The following is a 24397-nucleotide window of genomic DNA, read 5'->3' on the forward strand; positions in this document are numbered from 1 at the left end:
ATAAGAACCTAAAAATATAACGTTGAGACTTAAACATTAGCACTCGTTGAAAAAACTTAACACATAAGCAAACTAATATCAGTTGATTAATGATCAAGAATTAAAATTTTGAAGTTTCAAAAAATTTAAAATGAAACACATTTACATTTAGATACAGAAAATGATTTGATGTGTTTTACACTTAATAGAAAAAATATTATGTCAACAATAACATGACCAATTATTATATGTTATTCATTTATTTTTTCATTAAAAAAAAATTTGATCCTTAAAATAGTTTGGCCAATTCATATGCAATTTAAGAATTCAGTTTCATTGGTACAACATTTTGTATGCTTCTTCTTAAAAGAGTAAATGGCTTTCCACATAGAAACAAAATAGAATAACTTTAAATTCATTAACACGTTCTCATAATTCCATCAATTACTACAAATGACAACTATGCAAGTTCAATCAATCTACATGGGGTCACTCCATATATGCATTCATGTCTTTTTGCATTTGCATTGTACCTTTCCACCATAATAAAACCCTAAAACCAATTGCTTTTTTTCTTTCTTTATTATCCTGAAACAAAACCAATTTCCTTTAAGGAATGATCCAAAAAATACAACAAATCATAGGGCACTGACAGCATGACTTGCCAGGGAATAAGCCAAATTGTTGGGCCTCTCTGAATTCATGAAAAGCTAGTTATCAAATGCACACAACTTTGAAATCCTCGCAATTGGAAAAAAATCATGGTTTATGTGAATTAATTCCTAGTGATTGTCTCTAATTTATTGTTTTTAGTTAGCGTGATGACATTCTTACTCTCCTAATTGGGTCTTGAGTTTGCTACTTTACTTTTACTCATTAGTCATTACATTTAGCTAGGGAATTATATCATTATTTCCTCATAAATGTTTCATAAACAATTGAGCCAAATAAATATCCCAACTTATAACAACTATTTAAAGTTTAAACTGTTGTTAACTATGAAATAAATTTTCAATGATAGCACACAAAAAAGACCAAGAAACCTTGGTATAAATAATGTAATTACAAACTATTCAAATGTCCTCTATCTCAGGATACCCCTTGCGACCCATAATGGGTTTGAATTTCATTGTTTGCCTGTATCTATTCCTAATACCTTCTTTTATTTTCTTATGAACTTCATCCTCTAACAAGCTACTCTCACCTGCTTTGCAAACTGCATCACAAACCAATGCATATGTATACTCTCTAGGTATTAACCCTCCATCAACCATCTCAATAAGAAGATTCCAAGCATCAAGAACCTTGCCAACTTCACAAAGGGCATGAATGATAGGTGTGTATGAACTCGAACCGGGTACTCCATGATTCGACCTCTGCATATCCCTTAACATCTCAATAGCTCTATCAATCTCATTCACTGCACTGAAGTATCTTATTAAAGAATTATAAGTAACTCTATTAGGGACACATCCTTTCTTCTTCATGTCCTCAAACAACTCCAATGCTCTAGCAATGCGATAGGTCTTGCAGCAACCATCTATTAAGGCATTGTAAGTCACAACATCAGGAACAAATCCCTTGAAGAGCATGAGCCGGAAAAGGTGATTCGCTTCCCACAACCTCCTCCTTGTGGCCTTCTTGCACCCGGTTTGTGTAGCATGCCTACAATAAGAGCTTATCAAAATGGTATAAGTAAATGTATCCGGTGGGCACCGGAACCCTGGCAACTCCATCTGCTCAAGAAAGAACCTAGCCTTCCTGAAATTCCCAACCCTACAAAGCGCATTGATTAATGTATTGTAAGCATAAATGTCCGGTCTGCAGTGAAGCTGCCTCATCCTATAAAATGCAAACAATGCTTCATTAGCCAGCCCTACTTCTCCTAGGACTTTTATCAAACACGTAACGGTCTCTGTGGTCACAAGCTTGGAACTCTCTTTTCCAGACATCTCTTTCAAGAAATCCCAAAGAGCAGTGAATCTATCTGCTCTGGCCAACACAATTGCCATCTCGCGACACGTGACCTCAGTGTGGTGGAACCCAAAGCGAGTCTCGACCCATCGGAAGAACTGGAGGGCTTTGTGAAGACCAAGGTTGACCCTGCCGGGGTCCCTGTGTGCAGCAGGGCCAAGCACAAGGAGTTTGTGGTGGAACTTTCGTTGTTCTTCATTGAGGTTGCGCTGTCGGAGAGGAGTGCGGTGTCGGAAACTGGTTTGGCAGCCAATCGAGCGAGGGGCCCTAAAGAAGCATGAGGGGATGAACCGAATCACTTGTGAAACAGCATCTTCTGTCCACGAGGGAGAGGGGGAAGGAGGTCGATGAGCATGTAAGGGAAGGTCTTTGATTATAGCGACGAGTGTTTGCTTAACGAGGTGTATGTGAGAATGCCACAGAGGCTTTGCTACCATCATCCAAGAACTCTAGTCTTCAATAAGAGACATGCAAAAGAATACACAATGCATCTTAAATCCAAGAAAAATACTACCTAAACAAGGTTAACTATTCAAATCAGAAATTCAAACTATGGACGATAAGAGCAGAGATTTTATTACAACTGACTTCAAGTCTTAGGGACTTGATTCTTGAAATAGGTGGAAGCAGTTAGTAAGCCTACAAAGCATATTAAAAGCCACGTAGAACAGAACTATATTTTAGGAGTATGTAAACTATCAATTTATATACCAAAGGTTTTATTTATAGTTATACTCAATCCAACAAAGAAATATTAAAATAACTAGCTTGCAAATATATAGTGCTGTGTAAATGGAAATTCTTCTGGAAAATCAGTAAATGGAAATATATAGTGCAGTGTAAACTATCAATTTATATACCAAAGGTTTTATCAATTCGGTTTTGGAACCGAACTGACCAATTCGGTTGCTACAAGATATCAACCAATCGGTTGTGTTGTTTCCACCAAACCGAACCAAAAGCGATTTGGTTCGGTCGATTTTATCGGTTTTTAAATCTTAATTGATAGGAAATCATATACATTCTCAAATCCAAATGTTCGATAAACAAGAATAATGAGTACCACACATCCAAAATTCAAGATACAAATGTCTTATAAACAACATCTATACACTAAAAAATTTAAGTAACTAAATAAAATCCTGTCACAAAAATGAACACCAAGAAATTCTGCATATTAGTAGCAGAATAGCTAGTTTTGCCAAATTAGACACATTCAACTATCGAGCTTCAAGATTTTTCATCAAGCTATTGAAACATATAAGCTTCAAGAATAAAAAAATTGAAACAAGAAGTCAACAACTAAGATAAAAAACCAAAGCAACAACATACACCTCAATTCACTTCAACAACAATATCAAGCTAAGAAAGCGTTCTTTCACATCATTCATTTGTAGCAGCAATAACAATAAGAATTATATTTATAGCACCAATAATAACTACACTTTTAAGTATAATAAAACTTACATGGTTAATACAAATTGACTACCTAACTGAAGATAAAATTATAGAGCCAATTAGCCAAATACACAATTAACTTTCATACACCAATACGCTAACAGACTTTGAATATTTAAAAAACAGCAAAGTTCATATCGACTAAATTGAAGAGATTGAAAGAGAGAAGAAATCATTACATTAAATTGAAGAAATCTTCCCAAACGCTCCGACAAAAGAGACCTTCTTATCAGTGTAGAACTATATTCATACATAACTATAGTCAGGGCTTAATTAAGAGAAAAAAGAATCAGAGAAAAAATAAGAGAGCAACAGAGATTCAGAGAAGGTTATTTTCAAAATAGAAAAAGTAAATAAATAAAATACTAATCTCCGAGGAAGACAGTAGCAGGAGAGGAAGCTCCGTCATGGACTGCTCGGGGACGGAGTGAGGAGTGAGGAGAGTGAGAGCCGCTGGTAAGAATGGAGAGGGAGTGAGACGGTGGGAGTGAATCAGATTCAATGGGAGAAGAGAGTGAGAGGACAGGGGGAGGGTGGGATGGAATGGGAGATTGGAAGCTCTGATTCAGAGGGTTTTTTTCGCATATTTCTTGTCAAGAATTAGTCCGCGGCAAATCTAAAACTTACTGTTTGATACTGGGCAATAAATTACTGTATAAACCAAGGTTCCAAGAACCGGACCGGTCATCAAACCGCTCTGATTACTGGTTCACTAGTTTACTGGTCTAACTGGTCCAACCGTAGTTCAATCGGAAAAACCGTTTTAGAATAAAATAATAAATAAATTATAAATAAACATCCTAAAATATAGAAGAAGCTTATGAGTGACTATCGTTGGAAGTTTAGAACTAGGAGGATTGGGATTAACAACATCATTCGACACAGGAGGTAGACAAATTGTTATCCATAGATGTATTATTATCAAGAATTGCTCCATGATTAATATTATCATCCATAACTGAAATCAATAAACCATCAAAACAATCACAATCTAATCTAACTATAAACTAATCTATCTATCTGAGCATAATTAAGTCACAAAATTGCACAACACAGCAACAGCATATTAGTATTACTCTCCCAGCAGCTAAAAGCCTAAAAGTAAATAGAAGTCATTCCTCTGCTCATCAAACACACACTACAAAGCTAACCTCACCTATTACCATCTACTTCTCATTCCTTTGATTCCTTCCCTTAGCTTCTTAATTCACAATCATGGCCGTCTTCACATTTGAGGATGCAATCACCTCCCCCGTGCCCCCCTGCCAAACTTTACAATGCTATGAAGGATGTGGATTCTATCACCCCTAAGATTATTGATGACATCAAGAGTGTTGAAATCGTTGAGGGAAACGGTGGTCCTGGAACCATCAAGAAACTCACCATTGTCGAGGGTCAGTAACTATTCAATTCAGTAAACATACTATATATGAGATAATCATAGTTGTGAATTGTGATAATAATGATATATATGCAGATGGAGAAAGCAAGTTTATATTGCACAAAGTGGAGGCAATAGATGAGGCTAACTATGCATACAACTACAGCGTTGTTGGTAGAAGGACCCAATGGAGAATCCATTGGGAAGCTGAGTGTGAAGTTCCACTCCAAAGGAGATGCGAAGCCTGACAAGGAAGACATGAAGAAGGGTAAGGCCAAGGGTGAAGCTCTCTTCAAGGCTATTGAGGGTTACGACTTGGCCAATCCTGCTCAATATTAGAACACTTTGTTCAATGTTGCAGTTGTTTTTTCTGGGCATGTTTGTGTGCAAGTGTTTCAAGTAATTGGTTTTTTTCTATATAATCTAAAACACAAAACACAAAACACACAACCCTGAGCTAAATAATTAAATAATCATCTACAAATTCAACAAAAACACAAAGCAGCAGCAGCAGCAGCAGAGCAAAGCCAGAACCCAAAAATCAAATAATCATTCACGATTTCAACAAAAACACAAAGCAACAGCACAGCAGAGCCGCAAAACACACAACAACACACCAGAACCCAGAACCCACAGTAGAACACCAAAGTCAGAGCAAATCAATGATTTCAAGAAAACACAAAACCCTATAATCATTCAATGATTTGTTGATTTCAGAACAGAGATTCAAAGAATAAAACGAAAATCGAAGAACAAGTGCACACCAAAGCCACTGACCTTCGAGACAATGGCGACGAGACGATGGCGACAGGACGACCGCGAGCAGGACGAATCCAATGGAGGATGGGCGCCGAGCGAGGAAGAAGACATCGAACAGGGGATTTGACTTGGATAACGCCGACAGTACAAAGAGAGACTCCTCGGACAGCCACGGGGGGCGGCAATGGGTCACTCCGTTCGGCGGCGATGGAGGCTAGCTAGGGTTTTCCCTTTGTGTTTTCTTTGAATGAAAGTAACAAAAAAGAGGAGAGAGACCAGCAAGCAGCAACGCGTTATTCTTTTCCCCTCGAAAACTAAGGTTTAATTTGAGTAAATAATTTAATTAATTTAAAAAAAATAATTTAAATAGATGGTTATATTAAAAATAATTTATAAATAAGTTATTTTATGTTTGAATTTTTAATTTTAAAAGTATTTTATTTTAAAAAAAATTATTTTTTTCATAAACACTAAAATAATTTATTAAAAAGCTATATTTTAATTTTAAAAATCGTACTAGATATTAATAATATTTTTTTCATAAGTTAAAAATAAAAAAATTACTTATAAATTTATTCAAACAAATGCTAATAAAATAACCATTAAATTAACCTAACTTGATTGCACTGTTTGAAGGCTAATGATTACAGAAGAGACAAGTCAAAGTTGGAATATGTGTTATTTCTGTTCGATTTGGTTCAATTTTTTACGAATCTATCATAAATCGAACCGAACCGATTGATTTAATAAAAAAATTCTAAAATAATATAATTTTTTCAGTTTTAAAGTCGGTTGTTACAAAATTCGATTTGATTTTACAATAAAGACTAAACGGATTTGGATCCTCTCAAATTTGAATTTCGAGAATAAATATGAAAAAGAAACTATTTAAGTGTAGATGATACAAATCCAAAATAAACCTTATACATGAATTAGGAATTAGAGTTTAAAATTTAAAATAAAAAATAAATAAGAATAATAATTTTTTTAATAATTAAATTCGTACTGTTTTATTTTATTGATATATTTCACTTTACATCATTTATTCTACTGACCAAATAAATAATATAGTATAATTGAACAAAATGAATAAATAAAAGACCTTGCAATTTACATTAAAACACCGCAATATTAGTCACACTTAATTAATATAAATTTGTTAAAAATTGGGAATAACAAAGTAATGAGTACAGAAAGGAAAAAAAAAAGTCTAAAAAGTTAATTATAATATAAGCCAATTTAAATTAATCTCTTTTTATTTTTAATTTTAACATTTTAAACATTAAGATAGTGGGAGGTTATAAAATAACTAACCTATTTTTCAACTGGCTCCACTTGACTATACTCCTAGTTAGTTAAACTGGAAAAAATTATGAACGAGTTACAGAACTTGCACAATCTGTTCCTGTATCATCAATTCCATCATCATCTTTATCATCATTGGATTTTGATTTTAATCCTTGTTTCTTCTCCACTTGTTCCATATCATCATGATTATGCTTATCCACTGCCTTCTTTGTTCTTCTTCCGGAACCGCTTTTGTGTCTCCTCTTCATACTCACTCGAAAGGATATTGGGAGTGGGAAGCCCCTTAGTGATGAATCTGATAGAATCCTCCCACATGTATTACAAGAACTATAACACACACAACGTTGGAAAACATAGTGAAATCATGAGTATAATAAAATTTTTCTGAATCATAATTAATTTAAAACTGTTGATGAATGAATTATATATATATATATATGTACATACTATACTTACTTGGACCAAAAATCACTAGAGTAGGTTTCGCGTTTGACTTGGGAAAACTTCACACAATGGTCGCACCACTCTTTGTCCTTCTGTATCTCCGTCTTTGTCATTGTCACTTGTCAAGTTGAAGAAAGGATTGAGAATTGGCTATAAATATAGCTTTCTGTTGAGTACTTGGGAACCAAGGAATGAGACTTTGATTAGGTTATGTGTGATATACTGATATGTTCAACAGTTTCACACTATATATAACAATAACAAAGATTCTGTTTGATTCTAAAATAACACATTCCACCTTTCTAGATTGATTTTTATTTATTTATTTTTTAAATAAATAATTGGTACTAACAATATGGAAAAAATAAATAAATAAATAAAAAGATTCTTTCATAAGTAGTTGTAATTTGAATAAGATTCTTTAGATTTGATTTTTAAATTAAAAAAAACTCTAAAATTAGATCGAATTATGTAATTGTAACCATCCATTTACATTCATGTAATTTTTTAAATAAAGATTAATCTAATCCAAATTTTTAAAACTTTAATTGATTTTTAATTTTGATTAGATAAACAATTTTGACAACTATAAAGATAAATATCTTAAAATCTCAAGACTAGTTTTATTTTTTATTCCAAAGAAATATGCTCAAAAGTGTATTTGCATCAAATAACGTAAACTAATTATACGAGCTATAAATTCGCAACTTTGCCTACATTGAAGGTAAATTAATTACTGCTAACTTTGGTAGAAGAAAATTAAACTAATCTTTTTAAATCTTTTTTCCTTTTTTTGCTTTCTTTGTTTTAAGAGTAAAGGACAAATCCGTTCCTAACCTTTTTTTTGGACATTTTCGTCTTTGAAGATTGGAAAATATATTTATGTCCCTAACCCTTTTAAAATGCGGACAAATTTATCCCTCCGTTAAAGTGATTTCGTTGGGCTCAATGAAAAATGCTAACGTAGCTCCGTGGCGCTGACCTGGCCGTTACGGAAGCACACGTGGCATGTAACTTTATAAAACAGGACATATTAGTTCTCTCACACCAAAATGTGTAACTTTTTTAAAATATGACATATTAGTCTCTCGCCCCAAAACGATCTCGTTTCAAAACAGGACATATTTTCCCTTGACTCCCTCTTCCACCATCACCTACGCTGCCCTTCCTTTCCTTGCCCTATTCCCATCCCTTTCCATACCCTCGCTTACCCTAACGCACTCCACTCCCCTTCCCATGCGCACCCTCTACACCACACCCAACAATAAAGACAAATATTCAAAGAACAAAGAAGAAGATAAAAAAAAAGGTGTTGCTTTTCTTTCTTTCTCCCTCTTTCTTTCTTGGAAATCAGTGTGAATGACCCATCAAAATTTCATACACTGAAATGCTTATTTGATTTCAAAGCTTGATTCTTTTCATCGTTTCCGAATCTGAGTTCCGCTCTGTTCCTTAAGACATCACCAAATTACTCTTTTTTATATTGAAAACCAAAGCCATTGGTATGGGAAGAGGCAGAGGAGTTGCGGCTCTGAAACCCACGGCGGCGGTTGCAGCGGCGGAGGTAAACGGATCAGGACCGATGCCAGTATTAAAAGAAGTTAGATACCGCAGCGCGAGGAAGAGACTGTGGGGAAGATTCGTCGCCAAAATCAGAGACCCGTTGAAGAAAGCAAGGGTTTGGCTCGGAACCTTTGATTCGGCGTTGTCCTTCTCGTGTGCCTCATCTAGTATTGTGGTTTCAACATGATGACCCTCCCCATTGGTTACATTGGCTTCAACACCGTTGGACTTTTTGGGAAGCTTTCTTTCAAGTTTTTGGGCAGCTTCGAACTCTTCGGACTCATCCTCTTCAAATCGTTTAGGAAGTTCAATAGGATTTTGAACAGCTTCCGCATCATGCTTTGCAGTGTCAACATTTGGAGGCTCTTGTGCCACAGGCCGTTGAGCAGCCTCCAACTCCTTGTACTTGGAAACTATCTGCTGCAACTCATCATTAAGATACAAAGTCTCAAAAAGTATCTCTTCATCATCTGTGGTGCTTTCCGCAATTTCCTTCATGATAGAGACTGAGTGCTTGCACTTGTCTAGCAAACTGAGAGTTAAATCTTTCTGCGAAGGAACGATAAAATTATAAATTCTATCAAGAAAATGTTATCCCACAAACTGGATTACATGGGGGGGAGGGGGGACACATCATTTTCTATCTACAACATTTCAATCTTCACAAATATATAGAACATACAAAATCTCCATGATGTAGTGAATAAAACACCAATTTATTATACTAGATAGGAATTAGACCTTCAAGGTTTTGGGCTCTGTCTCAGAATTTATTATGCTAGATAGCAATTCAAGACTGTTTCGTGCAACTACAAGAAGCTCTTTCTTCTCTTCAGCTGACATGTGTTGGGACCGGAAGAAAAAGCCAAGTCATCCATAGAAACTAGTCCAGCTTCGGGAACAGGGTAGCTTGAAGGAGGGTCTAATCCCTGTTGTTGAAGATAAGACCCTAAATTGTGAGGAACACCGGGCGAACTTCCTCCTCCTACATCAATTGGTTCAGCCCTTTCTTGCAAACTCTGCCATCAACCACAGAAAAATCAGAACTCAGTTAAACCCTAAATTAAGAATGTAAAGCGCTCCAAAATTAAGCACTTTCATCTTCCCATGGCAAATTCAATTCTGACATTCAATCATATATAATGATGCAAAACAAGAAAAGGAGGGGCAGCGTAGGTGATGGTAGAAGAGGTAGTAAGGGGAAAATGTCCTGTTTTGAAACGACATCGTTTTAGGGCGAGAGGACTAATATGTCCTGTAGCTACACGTTTTGGCGTAAGACTAATATGTCCTGTTTTATAAAGTTATGTTTTATAAAGTTACATGCAACGTGTGCTCCTGTAACGGCCAGGTCAGTGTCACGGGAGACACGTCAGTATTTTTCGTTGAGCCCAACAAAGACACTTTAATGGAGAGGTAAATTTGTACACATTTTAAAAGGGCCAGGAACATAAATGTATTTTCTAATTCTCGAGGACGAAAATGTCCGTCGAAAAAAAAAAATTAGGGACAAATTTGTCTTTTACTCTTGTTTTAAATAACCTTGTAATGATGTGGTAAGTGATAAAAATACTAAAATAGAAAAGAATAGATTGTCAATTGATATTGTCAAATATAATATTATCACACTATATATTTTAAAAAAAGTATTATTTGCACACCAAATTCAGCGATTAAAATCACCTGTATAATTAACTTACTTTTAATATGTTTTATACTCCAATGTATACTCTACATTGATAACTGATTTTTTTAGCTAATTTTAGTGTATATTTTTAAGGAAACTAAAAATTTGAGAGATATTATATATTAAAAAATCACACTTAATAACACCAATTAAAAGGAAAAATTGAAAAGATCCATTTTGGCCAATACATTTTGAAAAGGGATCATTGTCGTACATGTTACAATCTAATTAGGCAAGAACGAGTGAGACACAATGCAACCCACTCACACTTTCTCGACAAATTGCGGCAGCAATGTCCATAGACTTGCACACTAGTGTCAAAACTTTTCTAAGAGACGAATTTTTGGGATCGATTTCAATCCACAAGCCCATCTTCCATCTCCAAAGGATCAGATGTTAACTAAGATTTTTGCTTCTTTGATTTCTTTCCTGATGGTTGTTCTGATGATCCTATGATGTATGTCTCAGCATTTATGTTTTCTTCGGATTTGCGCATCCCTAGCTTCTTTGCTTTTTGCTGTTGATAAACCAAATTTGGATTCAAGTTAGATGATAACACATTCAAGAGACACTCCTAGTTCGACATTCATTTTGGCAAAATGGAAATTCTGCTGAAGTTACCTTTAAGGACTTTGCCATGTCAGCTACATTATTATTATTAGCATCTTCAGATTTATCCACCGGCTTTGCAGGTTCCTGAAGAGTGCAAATAAAATTTTTACAATGCAATAAAGAACATTAAAAACAATATGCACGGCAAAATTTGTATCGAAAAGTAGAGGATATTGCAAAAGAAATATGAGAAAAACCTTGGGTGGAATGAAGGCCTCTTCTCTTTTTCTTTTGTTCTCAGCAGTTTTTTCCGCTTGCTTCTCCTGCTTCTCTTGCCATTTCTTTGCTGATTTCTTCTTAGCACTTAAGAAGTATTCTCCAGTTTCTAATTCAATATCAACCTGAAACACCATCAATTCATAAATTAACAACAAACCACAGGATGTCAAGACAAGAACAGAACAAACACAATTTAAAACTCGTATGAACATAACTCCTGAGAAAAGGGGAACAAAGGCAGGAGGTTGGAAGTGATGCTAGAAGGGGTCAATAGGTCAGAAGAGATTATACTAAGCAATGATAGAATGAAATCCAACATGACAGGAGATGGTAGTCATTGTCTCACCTTACTGGGCTGTTGAGGAGGCGGGAAAGGAGTATATGGCTTCTTTTCTTTAGATTTAACCTTCTTTTGCTGAACATTTTTCCTACAAAAGGTGTGGTGTCATAAAGCTGCAGCAGAGTGTGGGTACTATGAATGTTAATACAAAATATCAAATGAATGCAGGCATACTTCTTGAACTTTGGAAGAAACCTATCCCAGTTTTCTTGTGCAAGGGCCGGATCCTTTTCAAGTTCTTTCTTCAGCATAAGAACCTGACAATGTGAAAAAGAGGGGAAATTTGAGAAATTTTTGATACCTGAAGTTTCATACAATAAAATTAGTCTACAGAAAATACAAGTACACTAACCTTAATGTTGTACACAGGATGCATTTTATTCAGCATGCATTCTTCAACAATCCTCCTTACTTGCTTCAAGCCTTTAAATGAACCCATTGCAGCAACTGTATTTCCCTGTGGAATTGAGAACAAAAATTCAAAAGAAGTCAGTTCATTCTCTAGTCCACCCAAATCTTGGATCAAGTTGAAGTCCATCTTAACAATCTAGAGCAACAATTAAAAATTACCTGGACAAGAATGTAGCAACCTGTGAGTATTTCAAGGGCCTACACAATAATATAGTGGGAGAGAAGTGAGTTACAAAGGCGAAATCAACAACCAGCAGTATGAATATGAAGACCTTGGAAGAGAGCTAACAAAGAATCCATCCCAGAGTCGAGAAAAATCAAAATCCTTAAAAAAACAACATACCTTCAATGTGGAAGAATTGGGACCCACAAGATGTTGTCTTCTTTTTACAAAACGCTCCTGCAAAAGTCAATTGAAAGGCTTCAGCTTCACTAGACAATATATATACCACCTGAACAAGCAGAAATAATATCTAGCAAACCCTCTTAAAATCTAGGGGAAAATTGAGAGAATCTGCAAAGGCGGCTAGAAATTCAGGCAATGCAACGTAGAAATTACCTTATTGCGAACCAAGCCACTAATTTTAATGATGTCACATTGCACTTCATCGTCAAGTATTTTGATTGCCTGAAATCAACGGAGCCCAACATAAGAACCAAAATGCAGCACCAGGTACAAATATATGAAATAAAAAATATCACACAGAACACAGAATTCATCAGTTTGTTTAGGCGCAAAGACAACAATGCTAGTATGCTATGTCATAGGTTTTTATCAGTTTATCAATTTTCAAAAGAAGTCACTCCTTTTAGGTCTATAGACTCAAGCTTATGAGAACAGCACTTAACACTGGACCTTCGGGGGTCATATTTTTCACTTCAAAAAACCTTTTTCAATAGTCTGAAACTTCTTATCCTAGTAAAATAAATACTTGTTTTCCTATATCATATTTGGATTCCATCAGAAAGCATTACATTAAAAATTGTTTGAACCTAAAATAAACTAATTCAATCACACACTTATTGCACATACTTGAGTACTTGACCATACAAGCTAGGCTTATATTCACTCTCAGAAACAGAAAACACCAATGCTGAAGCACAACAAACAAAGCACATACAAAAAAACATAACAATAAGAAAACCGCTACAATTATAAACTATTCATAGCTTTAAGATAAACACAATATCGAATACCTGAGGAGCAGGAACACTTCGTGAAAGAAGCTTAATAAGATCCCTAGCTTTGACAATAATGTAAGGATCCCTCGTCTTCCTGGTCGTGGAAACCGTCATTGAACCCTCAACCTATAAAAATTCCAAATTGCAAACAAAAATTTAAAACCATAATTAAGCACATGAATACTCAAACCCTAGCGGTAATACTTAGTGGTAATACTTAAGAGAATTAATTAGGTTTTACCAAGTTGAGCTCGCAAGAGATGCCAAATTCCTTGAGCGCAGACTTCACCAAAGGCCAAGCTTCCTGAAGGTACTTCTCCCGGTACTGAGGGAAAAGAGTGGAGAACGAGCTAACCTCAAGCATGCCGCCTTCGTTCCAAGAAGGATCGAACTTCTCGACCTTCCAATGATCGATGTGAGGGTCCTCGTCCCATGGCTTTGGCTTGTCGTGCTTCCCCTTCCGCTTCTCGTTGGTTGGAAGTGGTGGTACCAAAGCGTCGCCGTTTTGGTCCGTCGCGTCGCCATCGCGTACCATGGTGGGTGTTAGGGGTTTGCGGTGGAGCCGCGGTGGGAGGTTTCGAGGGTTTTGGAGGGTTCAGTGGCTGCTGGAATAAGTGGAGAGGAGTACTATTTGATGGTTATTCTGTTCTTTTTTAACTCTCTCAAACCTTTTTAAAGGGGAAAAAATGACGAAGTATAGTTATCAGAACCAAACCGATAATCGATCCAATCATGCAACTGGGTCACTGGTTCAACCGGTGGATTACCGATTGAACTAGTTAATCCGGTCACAATTAAATATAAATATAAAATTATAAAAAATAAGCTTAAAATTAAGAATTCAAAAGCATGTATTCACAAACACATTAATAACAAACAAGTATCAATTCTTAAACATAACTAATGATGCAAAAGTAGAAAATAAACTAGTCACCAGTACAAAATACTTTTTCAATTTAAATAAAGAGAGCAAATCATGACACAATAAGTAAATTAAAAACTAATTAAGAACGAAATTCAACAAATTATACCAAATCAATACTGCTTATGCAAGAATCAAATCAATCAATACTAAAAACCAAACCTATTCTTACAGCAACAAATACAGCTCATTGCTATTCAACAATAAATTCAACTATGATGATTAACAGCAACAAAAAATTTAGCTAAGTAATTATTTCAGCAAGGCAGCAACAAATTCAACTCAGTGATGATTTTCATCAATCAAAAGATTAGCTCAGTGATATTTTCAACAACAAATTTAACTTACAACAACAAATTCAACTTACAAAAACAAATTCAACAAATCCTAGTTCAGTCATGATGTAAAGCAACATTTAGATCAGCAACAAGGCATATTAATTGATTAGCAATTCAGTAACATCTCAAAATACAGGGAGAAGGGAAATCTGGAAAAGAGAGAACAGGGGAAGCAATGATGCAGGGTCTCACCAACTATCCACGGCCCACGGCGACGGAGAGAACCCGAAACCAGAAGACGGCGAGGGACGACAACTCCACGGAAGGCGACGAAGCAAGCGACGACCCCCACGAGATGCTTCCTCCTCCAGCAACGAGGAGCTCAGGGACGAGACTCGAGTGAGACGACGAGGAAGGCCGCAAGACGAACGACGAGACTCCGGCGAGGGAGACTGAGAGAGACTCCAGTGGGCTAGGCAGTGAGAGAGAAGATAGAGTTTAAGTCTGAGAATTGAGGGAGAAAGACGTTCTTCGAGATGAGCGACAAGAGTTAGGGTTTTGGTTTGAAGTTGGCGTACGACGCCGTTTCATTTAAAAATTAAAAAAAAGTAAAAAATAACCTGGTCTGGGTTGTATCACGTGGTTATGTAATTAATGAAACAAATTCTAATTATAGTGAGTTAAATATGATGTGTGTTACTCAATAAAAAAAAATTGAATTAGTAAAATTTTTAAAATAATAAATAAAAAATACTCCTCCCATTTTTTGTACAAAACAGAAAAATAGAAGTTATGATTTTTTAAAGAAATATGTGACAAAAGAAAAAAAAAGTCCATGAAAAACAACCGTTTTATTTTTTTTTCCTAGCCATCAATAAAAAAGTGAAAGGTAGAAAAAAGAGATAGAAAAACAACCAGGAACAAGAACTTATTGGGAATTCGTAGAATAGCTTAATTGAATAGAACATTATATACTCAACTGTCAATAATACAAAGATTATTAGAAACGTAAAAGTGTAGTACGTCCATAAGTTATAAGTTTTTAAATTAGAATAGATTCTGACATCAAAGAATAACCATAGCTCAAAAACAATCTAATATAGATTTGGATATATTTTGAATTATATTCTTATAATTGATAATTATAAATTTCAAGATCTTCTATTATAATTTTTGAATTGATTATAGAAACTAAAGCTAACAGACCAACAAGCTAATCTTTTCGCAAGGTTCTGACCGGACCAGTCATCGAACCACTCTAATTACTGATTTACTGGTTTATTAATCCAACCGATCTAACCTTAATTCAACCGAAAAAAACCATTTTGAAATAAAATAATAAATAAATTATAAATAAACATCCTAAAATATAACTCAACCCATTTTTGTCTCATGACAACACTATCATTCAGACAACATAATCATTGAATACAATGCAAAGCTACTTATTCATTGAGATCTCACATTATACAAACAACTTTCATGACTTAAGTTTGCACATTTTCAGCAAACAATTGTAACCAGTGTTATTTTTTCTTTTACGATGATATGTACAAATCACGTATAGTACAAAACTACGAACTAACTGGAAATAGATATGACTTATGAGCTTAGATGCATGATTATATAGTGTAGTGAGGTGAATTTTTGTGTCTGTTGCTAACATGAGATTATACAATGCTCCCCCTGTGAATTTGCCTCCAAGAAACATTATAATATTCATAAATTCACAAAATGTTTAGTCTAGGGAACCAGAGAACATACATACTGGACTAGGCAAGTAATGCTTAACTACATTGAATAAATTTGCATGGCCTTGACATGACTTTGACTAATAACACATATACAAATATGCATTGAAAAAGTACAAAATTTCAATAAACATTACTAAACAGAGGCAAGAAAGAACAATCATCATTCAGCAACAAACATTACAAACAGCAACAAGTAATCACACTATTACCAAATTCAAAAAGAATGAAAACCAGATAACCCCAATCATAAACACCATTACCAAATTAAATAAAAAAATCAACCCAAAATCACCTTGCAAATCAAAAACTCAATCTCTTGAACTCAATAATTACATCAGATATCCAACTAAATAATTGCATCACAGTTATCATAAACTGATTTCAAAGCCTAGATGCAGAGTGAAATTAAAAACATGAAGCATATAATAAATCAAAAGATCACCAATTGCAAATTTTTTAATAAGAACAGAAGTTAAGAACAATGAAAAATGAAAAAAGATTCAACAGTTTTCAACCCAATTTTAATAAAGCTCATCACAATTATTAACAACAACAAAAAGTACTGAAGGAACAGTGAATCAGTAACAGGCAGTGCAAATTTAAAATTTAAAAGTTATCAATTTAAAATTTATCATCAAATACAATCAGTAAGCAAAGCCAATCAACCAAGCACTAACTAAGTATTCTGTTCTGATTCTGTGACTGGGAAGCAACAAAGTCAGCCACAAATTCAAGTTACAGCAACAAATTTAACAAATCCAAGTAAAGTCCCAATTTACAGTAGCATTTAGATTAGCAACAAGGCAAATTTGATTAGCAATTCAGCAACATGCAAAAATACAGGGAGAAGGGAAATCTGAAAAAGAGAGAACAGGGAAGGATGGTGCAGGGACTCACCAACGGTCGACGGCGTGTCGGCGACCACCCCACGGAAGGCGACGAAGCAAGAGACAACCCCACGAGTTGCTTCTGCCGCCGGCAACGAGACAGACGAACCACGAGATGCCAGTGACTGAGACAAGACTCGAGTGAGACTGGGAGGCAGAATCGAGCAGAGACAACCACGGACGACGAGCAGCAACCAACACGCACAGCTCGAGCACTCACTGGCGGAGGGAGGCGCGAGCAGCCGAGCACAGAGGAGAACGGCGAGATGCGAGCACCCAACGTGGAGGATCCGGCGAGAGGCCCGAGAGCACGAAGACGGAAGTTCTTGAGTGCGATGGGCGGCGGCAGCAGTCTCTCACTCCGACAGACCGCGACAACTATTGGTGGAGGCTAGGGTTTGAGGCTAGGGCAGTTTGCTCTTTGCTGAAGGAAGGAGTTGGAGAAGGGGGAATGGGGGATAACGCGTGCTTTTTGCCTTTCAAGGAAGGAACGACGTCGTTTTCTGTAAACCGGCCAGGTTCCGGTCCGGTCCGACCTGCCGGTAACCGGCCGGTTCAGCGGTTTTTGATTTTGCGTTTTACACACTAAATCGGACTATTTTCTTTGCCGGTTTTCGGTTCAACCGGCCGGTCCAATTCGGTTTTCAGAATACTTGTCAGATTTTGATTTTCTGTATATAAATTCAGTATATTTATACTTTTTTTTGACGGACAGTACATTTATACTTATATTACACACAACTTTTCACACAATTCAGGGTAACGAAAAAAATATTATAACTATAATTTTAGCTACATAAATTATTATATTCTATTTTTTATTTGGTGAACTAAACGGGATCTAGGCCCAAAGAAAAAAAACCAATAAAAATTTGACTGGGGCGTAACTACCATCATCATGTAAGGACTCCTTCAAGTACTGTGGCACAGTATCTAGAAAGATGAAGTCGAGGGAGGGTGAACTTAAGGCCTTAAGCTCCTTCTACATAGTTGGCAAGAAAATTGTCCACCTTCTAGCGGGCTCATTATATATTTGTATTCTATAGCATTAGGCCTATAAAATGTTGGATGATTCGATAAACGTTGTAACAGCAAGATGGAGATATCTTTGATGGTGGGACCAAAAAAAAAAACTTTGATGGTGGAAATAATTTATGGTAAAAACTCAGGTGCACCTGAAAATTAATAACCAAGAATCGTTAGATAAAAATTTAATCAAATCAGTCAAATTAAATTATTTAACGGCTCTCATTCTCTCAAGTATCAACTGCACACGGCTCTCAACTATCAAATTCTCTCGACTATCAACTTCTGACTGCACCTAAATTTCTACTATAATTTATAATAACTTGTTTCTTTGAATTAGACACATGGCTTTTTCCATTCTTTTTCCTCTTCGATTAGGGGAAATAACTTATCAAACTTCAAAATGCATTAAAACAACCACCACCGAGATTATCCATTGCCTATTGAAGAATTCAGATGAAAATAAAATGAGTAATTACAAAAAATTCCCGGATTCACGTACAATTCGATCGTGCACATACCCAAACACTAGTTGCACATAAATGTCTGCTAAAATTGAGCAGACCCGTAAGAGTAAGAAAGTGGCTACTCAAGTTTAAAATTCATAAATTTCCAATAGCCTGAAACCAGAATACTTAGAACTAGCATTCCCATATAAGGCCCTAGTCATCTATTGCTTATATCAGAGAAATATATTATTGTACAAATAAAATGTTGTGAGCTAGTCACTACCAATTGTGATAATGTTATCATGAAGAAAATGATTGCTACAAAATGAATATTTTTTGTACATGGTACACAACAACACCACCTAACTAGAAGGGAGAGAAACGAATGACTTGACTGAATCAGAGTCGGTTCTCAAGCCCTTCCCTTCACTCTTTTCCCCTTCAAGACCCAAACTCACAAACACATGCTAAGAGGGTTAAAATATAGCACAATTAACTAGAACGAAGACAGGAGCGATAGTCCAGCAACCCAATTATCCACTTCTAAAAGTATATTCAGTGTCAAAAGTCTACTACTCCAGAGGTAGCTCATTTTTAGTGACTTCTCTGCACTAGCAACATACACATCACTTGTGACATTGACAACAAAAACCTGCATACGCATACCACTAGTAGTGGTCTACCTCTTTTTCCTAAACTACTACCCATTGAAACATTGGGAAGTTGGACAGAAAAGGGTTTTCCCTCTCCTTTGCCTTTATCATTTTTATCAGCATGATCACCTGCATTTACAAAAGATTCAGAGAGATACCAGTGTGTGACAACAGATATCAGATTCTTTGCCTGACCCTCCTACCATTTGTGTCACCACCTTCTGATAGCTGCGCCCACACGCTCTGAGATTTTTCCCCTCCGCTGCAATTGTCACTCTCACAGCCCGCAATTGTCTTCAAGATCTCTGACTGTAGCCATGGGCATTTTTCTTTCATATGCTCAAATCCATCTGACCTCATAACAGCTAAAAGTCCATACAAAACAGGAACCGTCATATGAAGTATGTAAAAAATTAAGGTAAAGGAAATAACAAGGTCAATGTTTTTAATTAACTCTTTACGCGATTCTCTACAAGTGTATATGTATGTGTGTGTGTATCCTGACATGTTTGAAAAATGAATCAAGGAAGTCCATAATACTGATAACTAATTATGACGCTAATGAAAATCTAATGATTGTGGTGTCCAGTGTGTTCATCTAAGCCAAGGAAACTGCTCCTTGTGCCCCAGAATCAGAGCATGGAACAAAAGTCATCCCAGCAATTCATGATCCATAATTTTCTAAAATCTCAAGAACAAACAAAACGAAATGCAAAACACAAACAAAACGAAATGCAAAACACAAACCCCTCACCAGATGCTGTGTTTTATATTGGAATATGCAAGCACAGAAAATTAAAAATAACTAAGAAGGGAAAAGGAAGGAGTGAAAAAAGAAAGTAGTGGAATAAAACTAACAAAAAGAAAGGGGGGAATTCTAAATTTGAAACTTTATCTGCATTCGAACCATGTTTCATTTCAGGTCTAATTTTAAGTTAGCCATCACTAACAAAAACTTGCAAGGAAATCATCCCTATTAACGTGTGTATGATTACAAGTTGAGAAAGAGGTAAAGTGATGACAATCAAGCATACCTGCTAGATTTTGAGCAGCAAATTTTAGGCAAACAGATTTTAACTCTGTAGCATGGCAATTGTCAGCCAAAGTCAAAATATTGGCCACGGAACTCACACAAATGTCCTTGCAAAGACAAGATTCACACATCAGTTTAAGCCTCTCCAAGCCATACTTGTCTGCTGCAGCTAACAACTTCCCTTTCAATGTATCCGAAGCTGGAAAATCACTATATGTGGTAGATGGAACCATGTCCACCTCTTCTGTAAGGGTATCCCTATAGATAAAGTGCAGCATGGCCTGCAAAAGTAAAAGGAAAATTAGGATACCTAGGTAGGGTGCATAATGTTTGTACCTATTTTGCAAGAAAAATACTTTCAAAAATATTTTTTCTGAGTTTATGGAGAGTTGCAGACTGCTTTTATAAGCGCTTCTTTTACAGAGAAAAATCATGATTAGAAAATAATTTAATGTTCTGCTTTCTTTTCTGAGATGCATGTGAGAAGAAAATTCTGGTTTTAAGAGATGCAGAAGAAGGGAGATTTATTAAAAGTATAAGCAATTTTAATAATTATATCCAAATGCAAAAGAGATTTTTCTTATGATTAAATCAGTTCTGCATAGTATCTTAAACATATATTTTTAAATGTGGTACTAAAAGATTTTGACAAATGATGTACAAAAGCACAATCGAAACAACTCTGACAGGGGGCATGTGGCAACTATTAATTCTTATATAAGTTTTTTACTGTGAAGGGTGTGTAGATGTGTTTTGTTGTGGGTTCTAAATTTTATTATGTGTTGAAAAAACTCTCTCCTTTGGAAAAGACATGTACTTGGTAGGTTTTTTTGCCTTGGGCAGACTATTTCTTTCTTCTCTAGCGAAAAAATGAACAGCAAAATCATTTAACAAGTTCATTTTCAAAGCCACGTGCTGCGTCTATATATTGGCTTACCTTATATTTTTAATGTTTTTTATGCAAACAGAAATGGTAACCTTCAATTTTCAATGGATCAGTTAATCAGCCCGAGCATCGCGCGGGTCGTACATATACTAGTGACGTACAGAATCACATGGCATCCGCAAAATCAGTAAAGGCGGGAAAATAAAATAGAATGGCTGTTTCTTTCTACATTTGACAACAATCGTGACTGGATATGGAAAGACTGATGTGCCACATCATTCATTCGTATATCCTCATTTCATACTAAACAGCTATTTATTTTTTAAAAAGGCTTATCTTTTTGCAATTTGAAAACTTTATCTGTATTTTCTCCCTTAATTCCTGTAATATCATATTTCTATATAGAAAATCACAAAGTCTAGCAAAAGAACTCAGACGAAAACACAATAACTGAAAGTAAATCCTAGCCAAATTCAATGCCATGAATGAAAGAAAATCAGGAAGGGGACCAAAATAATACGTTTTTACCTTAAAAACCTTAGGTTCTAAATCTGATATTGTGATCTCTCGCTTTTCCGCATCTAAGCCTTCGAAAAACTTCGAACGAAATTGAGGGGATCTAGCAGCCAACACTAACTTATGAGCAGGAAACTTCTCCCCAGCTACATTAAAAGTAACATCTGACCCTTCCATATTTTCCAATAGCATACCAAAATGAGATCCGATGTCTGACTCTGGTACACTGATAGAGTGAAGTTGCGGACAATCTGTAGCTGAAACCACAACTCCAACTGTACAGTTGATTTTCAAGCAATCGTTCTTAAGAAAATCAGAGGTTTCAAGCACAGACCGTCTGAAAAACCGCTTGTACCCCCTGCAAGAATAGATAAACTTTATCATCACTTCACAATCATCAAAATAGCACAGTACTTTTTTTCGCATTAACCCAGCATCCATTTCAGCGTCTAATTGGCATAAAGAGGAACAAAAAGGAATATGATGATGTATCGAAGACACTAAAAAGGACAGAATTAATGGAACGCGCGTTTTTTTTCCGTTAAGCATTCGATTTGTGCATCACAAGACACGGCAAAAATAACAATTATCCATATAAATTACAATAAATACTATTCTGACCAGTATAATGTTTTCAATTGAGTTAATTATGAGCAAGAACGACCCAATCAAGAACAATAATGAACTGTGCCTCTAAGTCTAAGGAAGAACAATAATGAACTCACTTTGAGATGACAATGTTACATTCCAACTCCACTTCTATCATATAAAAAATTATTCTCTCCTCACACCATCATTTTGTATCCACAAACATTGAATTATGAGCGTATCAAATATACAAAGTTAAGAATATTGCAGAATGGAGGAAATAATCATGAAACTGAGGCCAGATAATCCCTAATTTCTCCTCACATATGCAACATAAGCTTCATTACACATACAAACACCATGAAAAATCAAAATCGAACTAAATATCACCGCAAACCAACAGAAAAGAAAAGCAAAATCAAACTCGGAACACAATAGAATTGTCATAGGATTCATATATAAACTAGGAAAAAGAAAAATCGAGAATCCGTAAAACCCTACCACATGCTTCCCTTGTACTTGAGGGTGTAAGGTCCACTCTCAAGCGACCGATCGAAGTGGCTATGGACCTTATGCTTTCCCTGTCCACTCTGATCAACAAGCGTGAGCTCGAAAAGCGCCCTCACATCGGTTCCTTCGCTAGCGAGAGCGATGAACGCCGAAACGTAAGCTGAGTTATCCTCCGGATTCTTCCCGTCGGGGTAGAAGTAGATCGCCCACTGGTAACCTCCGACACAGAAAACGTCGCTCGCGATGTGTTTTCCGATTCCCATACCCTTCGCCAAAGAGTAACCCTGGATCACAAACTTATGTGAGCCGTTCACCGTCTGCGTCACCGACCGCGAGGTCGTCGGAGACATCAGCGCCATCGCCGTCGCCGACTTCTCCGGCGTCGTCGAGGTTCCGGCCATGGCGGTTGGTTGTTAGCTATCTGCTATCAGAATCGCAGATTCATGCGATTTCGGTGCGAAACGAAACGACAACGGAGAACGAATTCAGCTCAATCTGAACGGGAAATGAAATTAAATTGAAGTTGAAATGGAAATAAAAACGAAAGTGAACTGGATTTGGGGAATCTGAGGAATTTGGAATCTAAATTCCAATTTTGCTTTTATTTAATTTAACTCTCTTTTTTTCTAATTTTGTTTTTCTTTTTTTTTTTCTGGGAAGGCAGAAGAAAAGAGTAAGAGTTTTGGGTTTGAGATTGGTATTGAATTGGGTGCGTCAGTCGTCACGGTCTGGAGACTTCTGAGGTAACGGTGGTTGACGTCATTGGGGGAAAATTTTTGAAATTAAAAAATTGATAGTAATAAAATTTCGAACTAATCAAATTACGTTAAAATTAATTGTATGTATGTGTATAGAAATTTTAAGAGTAAGATTTTCTAGAGCAAAGAAGTAAGAGTTTAAGACAGCGTTGAGGTCGAATGTAGACCTTCTAGTGTTTTAAAAGAAATTTGAGATTAGCTCAAAGGGATCCGCGTGTGTCTTTTTAGTTTTTTAGGACTTTTTTTTTACTTAATTGTTTTAAATTTTCATTCACCAAAAAAGAAGTAAGAAGAAAGAAGTTAATAAAGCCATAAAGTTAATTATTTTAGGATTAATTTGAAAAGTTTTAAGAATTATTTTTTGGCTTTTAATTTTTGAAAAGTCATATTAACGATGATTGACACAATTTTTTACATATGTTTTTAATTATTTTAAAAATTATTTAAGAATTTTTGAAATTTTTTTAAAAATTATTTTATCACTTTTATTTATTATATAATTTTAAAATATATATTTTTATAATAATTTTTTAAACACAAAATTAACTTATTTATAAGTTACTTTTAATATAAATTCTTATATTTTAAAGTTTTTTTCAAAAGCATTTAATTAAGTTATACCTAAATTGGTCCTTAAATTAAGATAATAAAATACATAATTTATAAAAATTATAAAATTAATATTAATTAATTTTTCATTTTATCACTTTAACAACGTCTTTATTATAAAATATCTGCATTTAAAATTTTATTAACTTAATTCATAATTTTAATAGGTTAAAATAAATGAATCTTCGAATTTAATCTACTTTAAGTTTTT

At 35.4% G+C, this 24397-nt stretch overlaps 4 protein-coding genes and 1 pseudogene across 21 annotated transcripts; 1 reads left to right on the forward strand and 4 right to left on the reverse strand.

The window, feature by feature from the left end:
* Nucleotides 1-952: 952 nt before the first annotated feature.
* LOC107496717 (pentatricopeptide repeat-containing protein At1g77405) lies at nucleotides 953-5815 on the reverse strand. Of its 12 annotated transcripts, none has more exons than XM_052251986.1 (5): nucleotides 5570-5815; nucleotides 4951-5036; nucleotides 4568-4772; nucleotides 3591-3651; nucleotides 953-2407 (listed from the first exon to the last, which is right to left on the reverse strand). In XM_052251986.1, the coding sequence occupies exon 5, from the start codon at nucleotides 2391-2393 to the stop codon at nucleotides 1053-1055; it is 1341 nt and encodes a 446-aa protein (XP_052107946.1). In that variant the 5' UTR covers nucleotides 2394-2407; nucleotides 3591-3651; nucleotides 4568-4772; nucleotides 4951-5036; nucleotides 5570-5815; the 3' UTR covers nucleotides 953-1052. The 12 variants fall into 12 exon arrangements, with proteins under 12 accessions (XP_052107946.1, XP_052107944.1, XP_052107947.1 ...); XM_052251984.1 differs by having other exon boundaries at nucleotides 4568-4813; XM_052251987.1 differs by lacking the exon at nucleotides 4951-5036 and having other exon boundaries at nucleotides 4568-4718.
* LOC107496719 (pathogenesis-related protein 2-like) lies at nucleotides 4627-5303 on the forward strand (annotated as a pseudogene).
* A 1035-nt stretch (nucleotides 5816-6850) lies between the features above and the next one.
* LOC107496709 (uncharacterized) lies at nucleotides 6851-7465 on the reverse strand. The gene is made up of 2 exons (XM_016118023.3): nucleotides 7316-7465; nucleotides 6851-7186 (listed from the first exon to the last, which is right to left on the reverse strand). Exons 1-2 carry the CDS (start codon nucleotides 7414-7416, stop codon nucleotides 6922-6924), a joined length of 366 nt encoding a protein of 121 aa, XP_015973509.1. The 5' UTR covers nucleotides 7417-7465; the 3' UTR covers nucleotides 6851-6921.
* Nucleotides 7466-10702: 3237 nt separating this feature from the next.
* Nucleotides 10703-17594, reverse strand: LOC107496721 (KRR1 small subunit processome component homolog). Of its 7 annotated transcripts, XM_016118044.3 has the most exons (13): nucleotides 17169-17594; nucleotides 14770-14989; nucleotides 13559-13985; nucleotides 13333-13443; nucleotides 12695-12763; nucleotides 12479-12535; nucleotides 12295-12333; nucleotides 12077-12181; nucleotides 11899-11981; nucleotides 11731-11812; nucleotides 11363-11506; nucleotides 11175-11249; nucleotides 10703-11070 (listed from the first exon to the last, which is right to left on the reverse strand). In XM_016118044.3, the coding sequence occupies exons 3-13, from the start codon at nucleotides 13850-13852 to the stop codon at nucleotides 10954-10956; spliced, it is 1176 nt and encodes a 391-aa protein (XP_015973530.1). In that variant the 5' UTR covers nucleotides 13853-13985; nucleotides 14770-14989; nucleotides 17169-17594; the 3' UTR covers nucleotides 10703-10953. The 7 variants fall into 7 exon arrangements, with proteins under 7 accessions (XP_015973530.1, XP_052108053.1, XP_052108051.1 ...); XM_052252093.1 differs by lacking the exon at nucleotides 14770-14989 and having other exon boundaries at nucleotides 13559-13919; XM_052252091.1 differs by lacking the exon at nucleotides 14770-14989 and having other exon boundaries at nucleotides 13559-13922.
* A 1285-nt stretch (nucleotides 17595-18879) lies between these two features.
* On the reverse strand, nucleotides 18880-23634 carry LOC107496720 (BTB/POZ and MATH domain-containing protein 5). Its single transcript, XM_016118041.3, has 5 exons — nucleotides 22811-23634; nucleotides 21734-22079; nucleotides 20321-20600; nucleotides 19490-19651; nucleotides 18880-19415 (listed from the first exon to the last, which is right to left on the reverse strand). The coding sequence occupies exons 1-5, from the start codon at nucleotides 23218-23220 to the stop codon at nucleotides 19228-19230; spliced, it is 1386 nt and encodes a 461-aa protein (XP_015973527.1). The 5' UTR covers nucleotides 23221-23634; the 3' UTR covers nucleotides 18880-19227.
* Between the last annotated feature and the right edge of the window lie 763 nt (nucleotides 23635-24397).

Source organism: Arachis duranensis, chromosome 7, assembly GCF_000817695.3.
Source record: "Arachis duranensis cultivar V14167 chromosome 7, aradu.V14167.gnm2.J7QH, whole genome shotgun sequence".
Classification (NCBI taxonomy): domain Eukaryota; kingdom Viridiplantae; phylum Streptophyta; class Magnoliopsida; order Fabales; family Fabaceae; genus Arachis; species Arachis duranensis.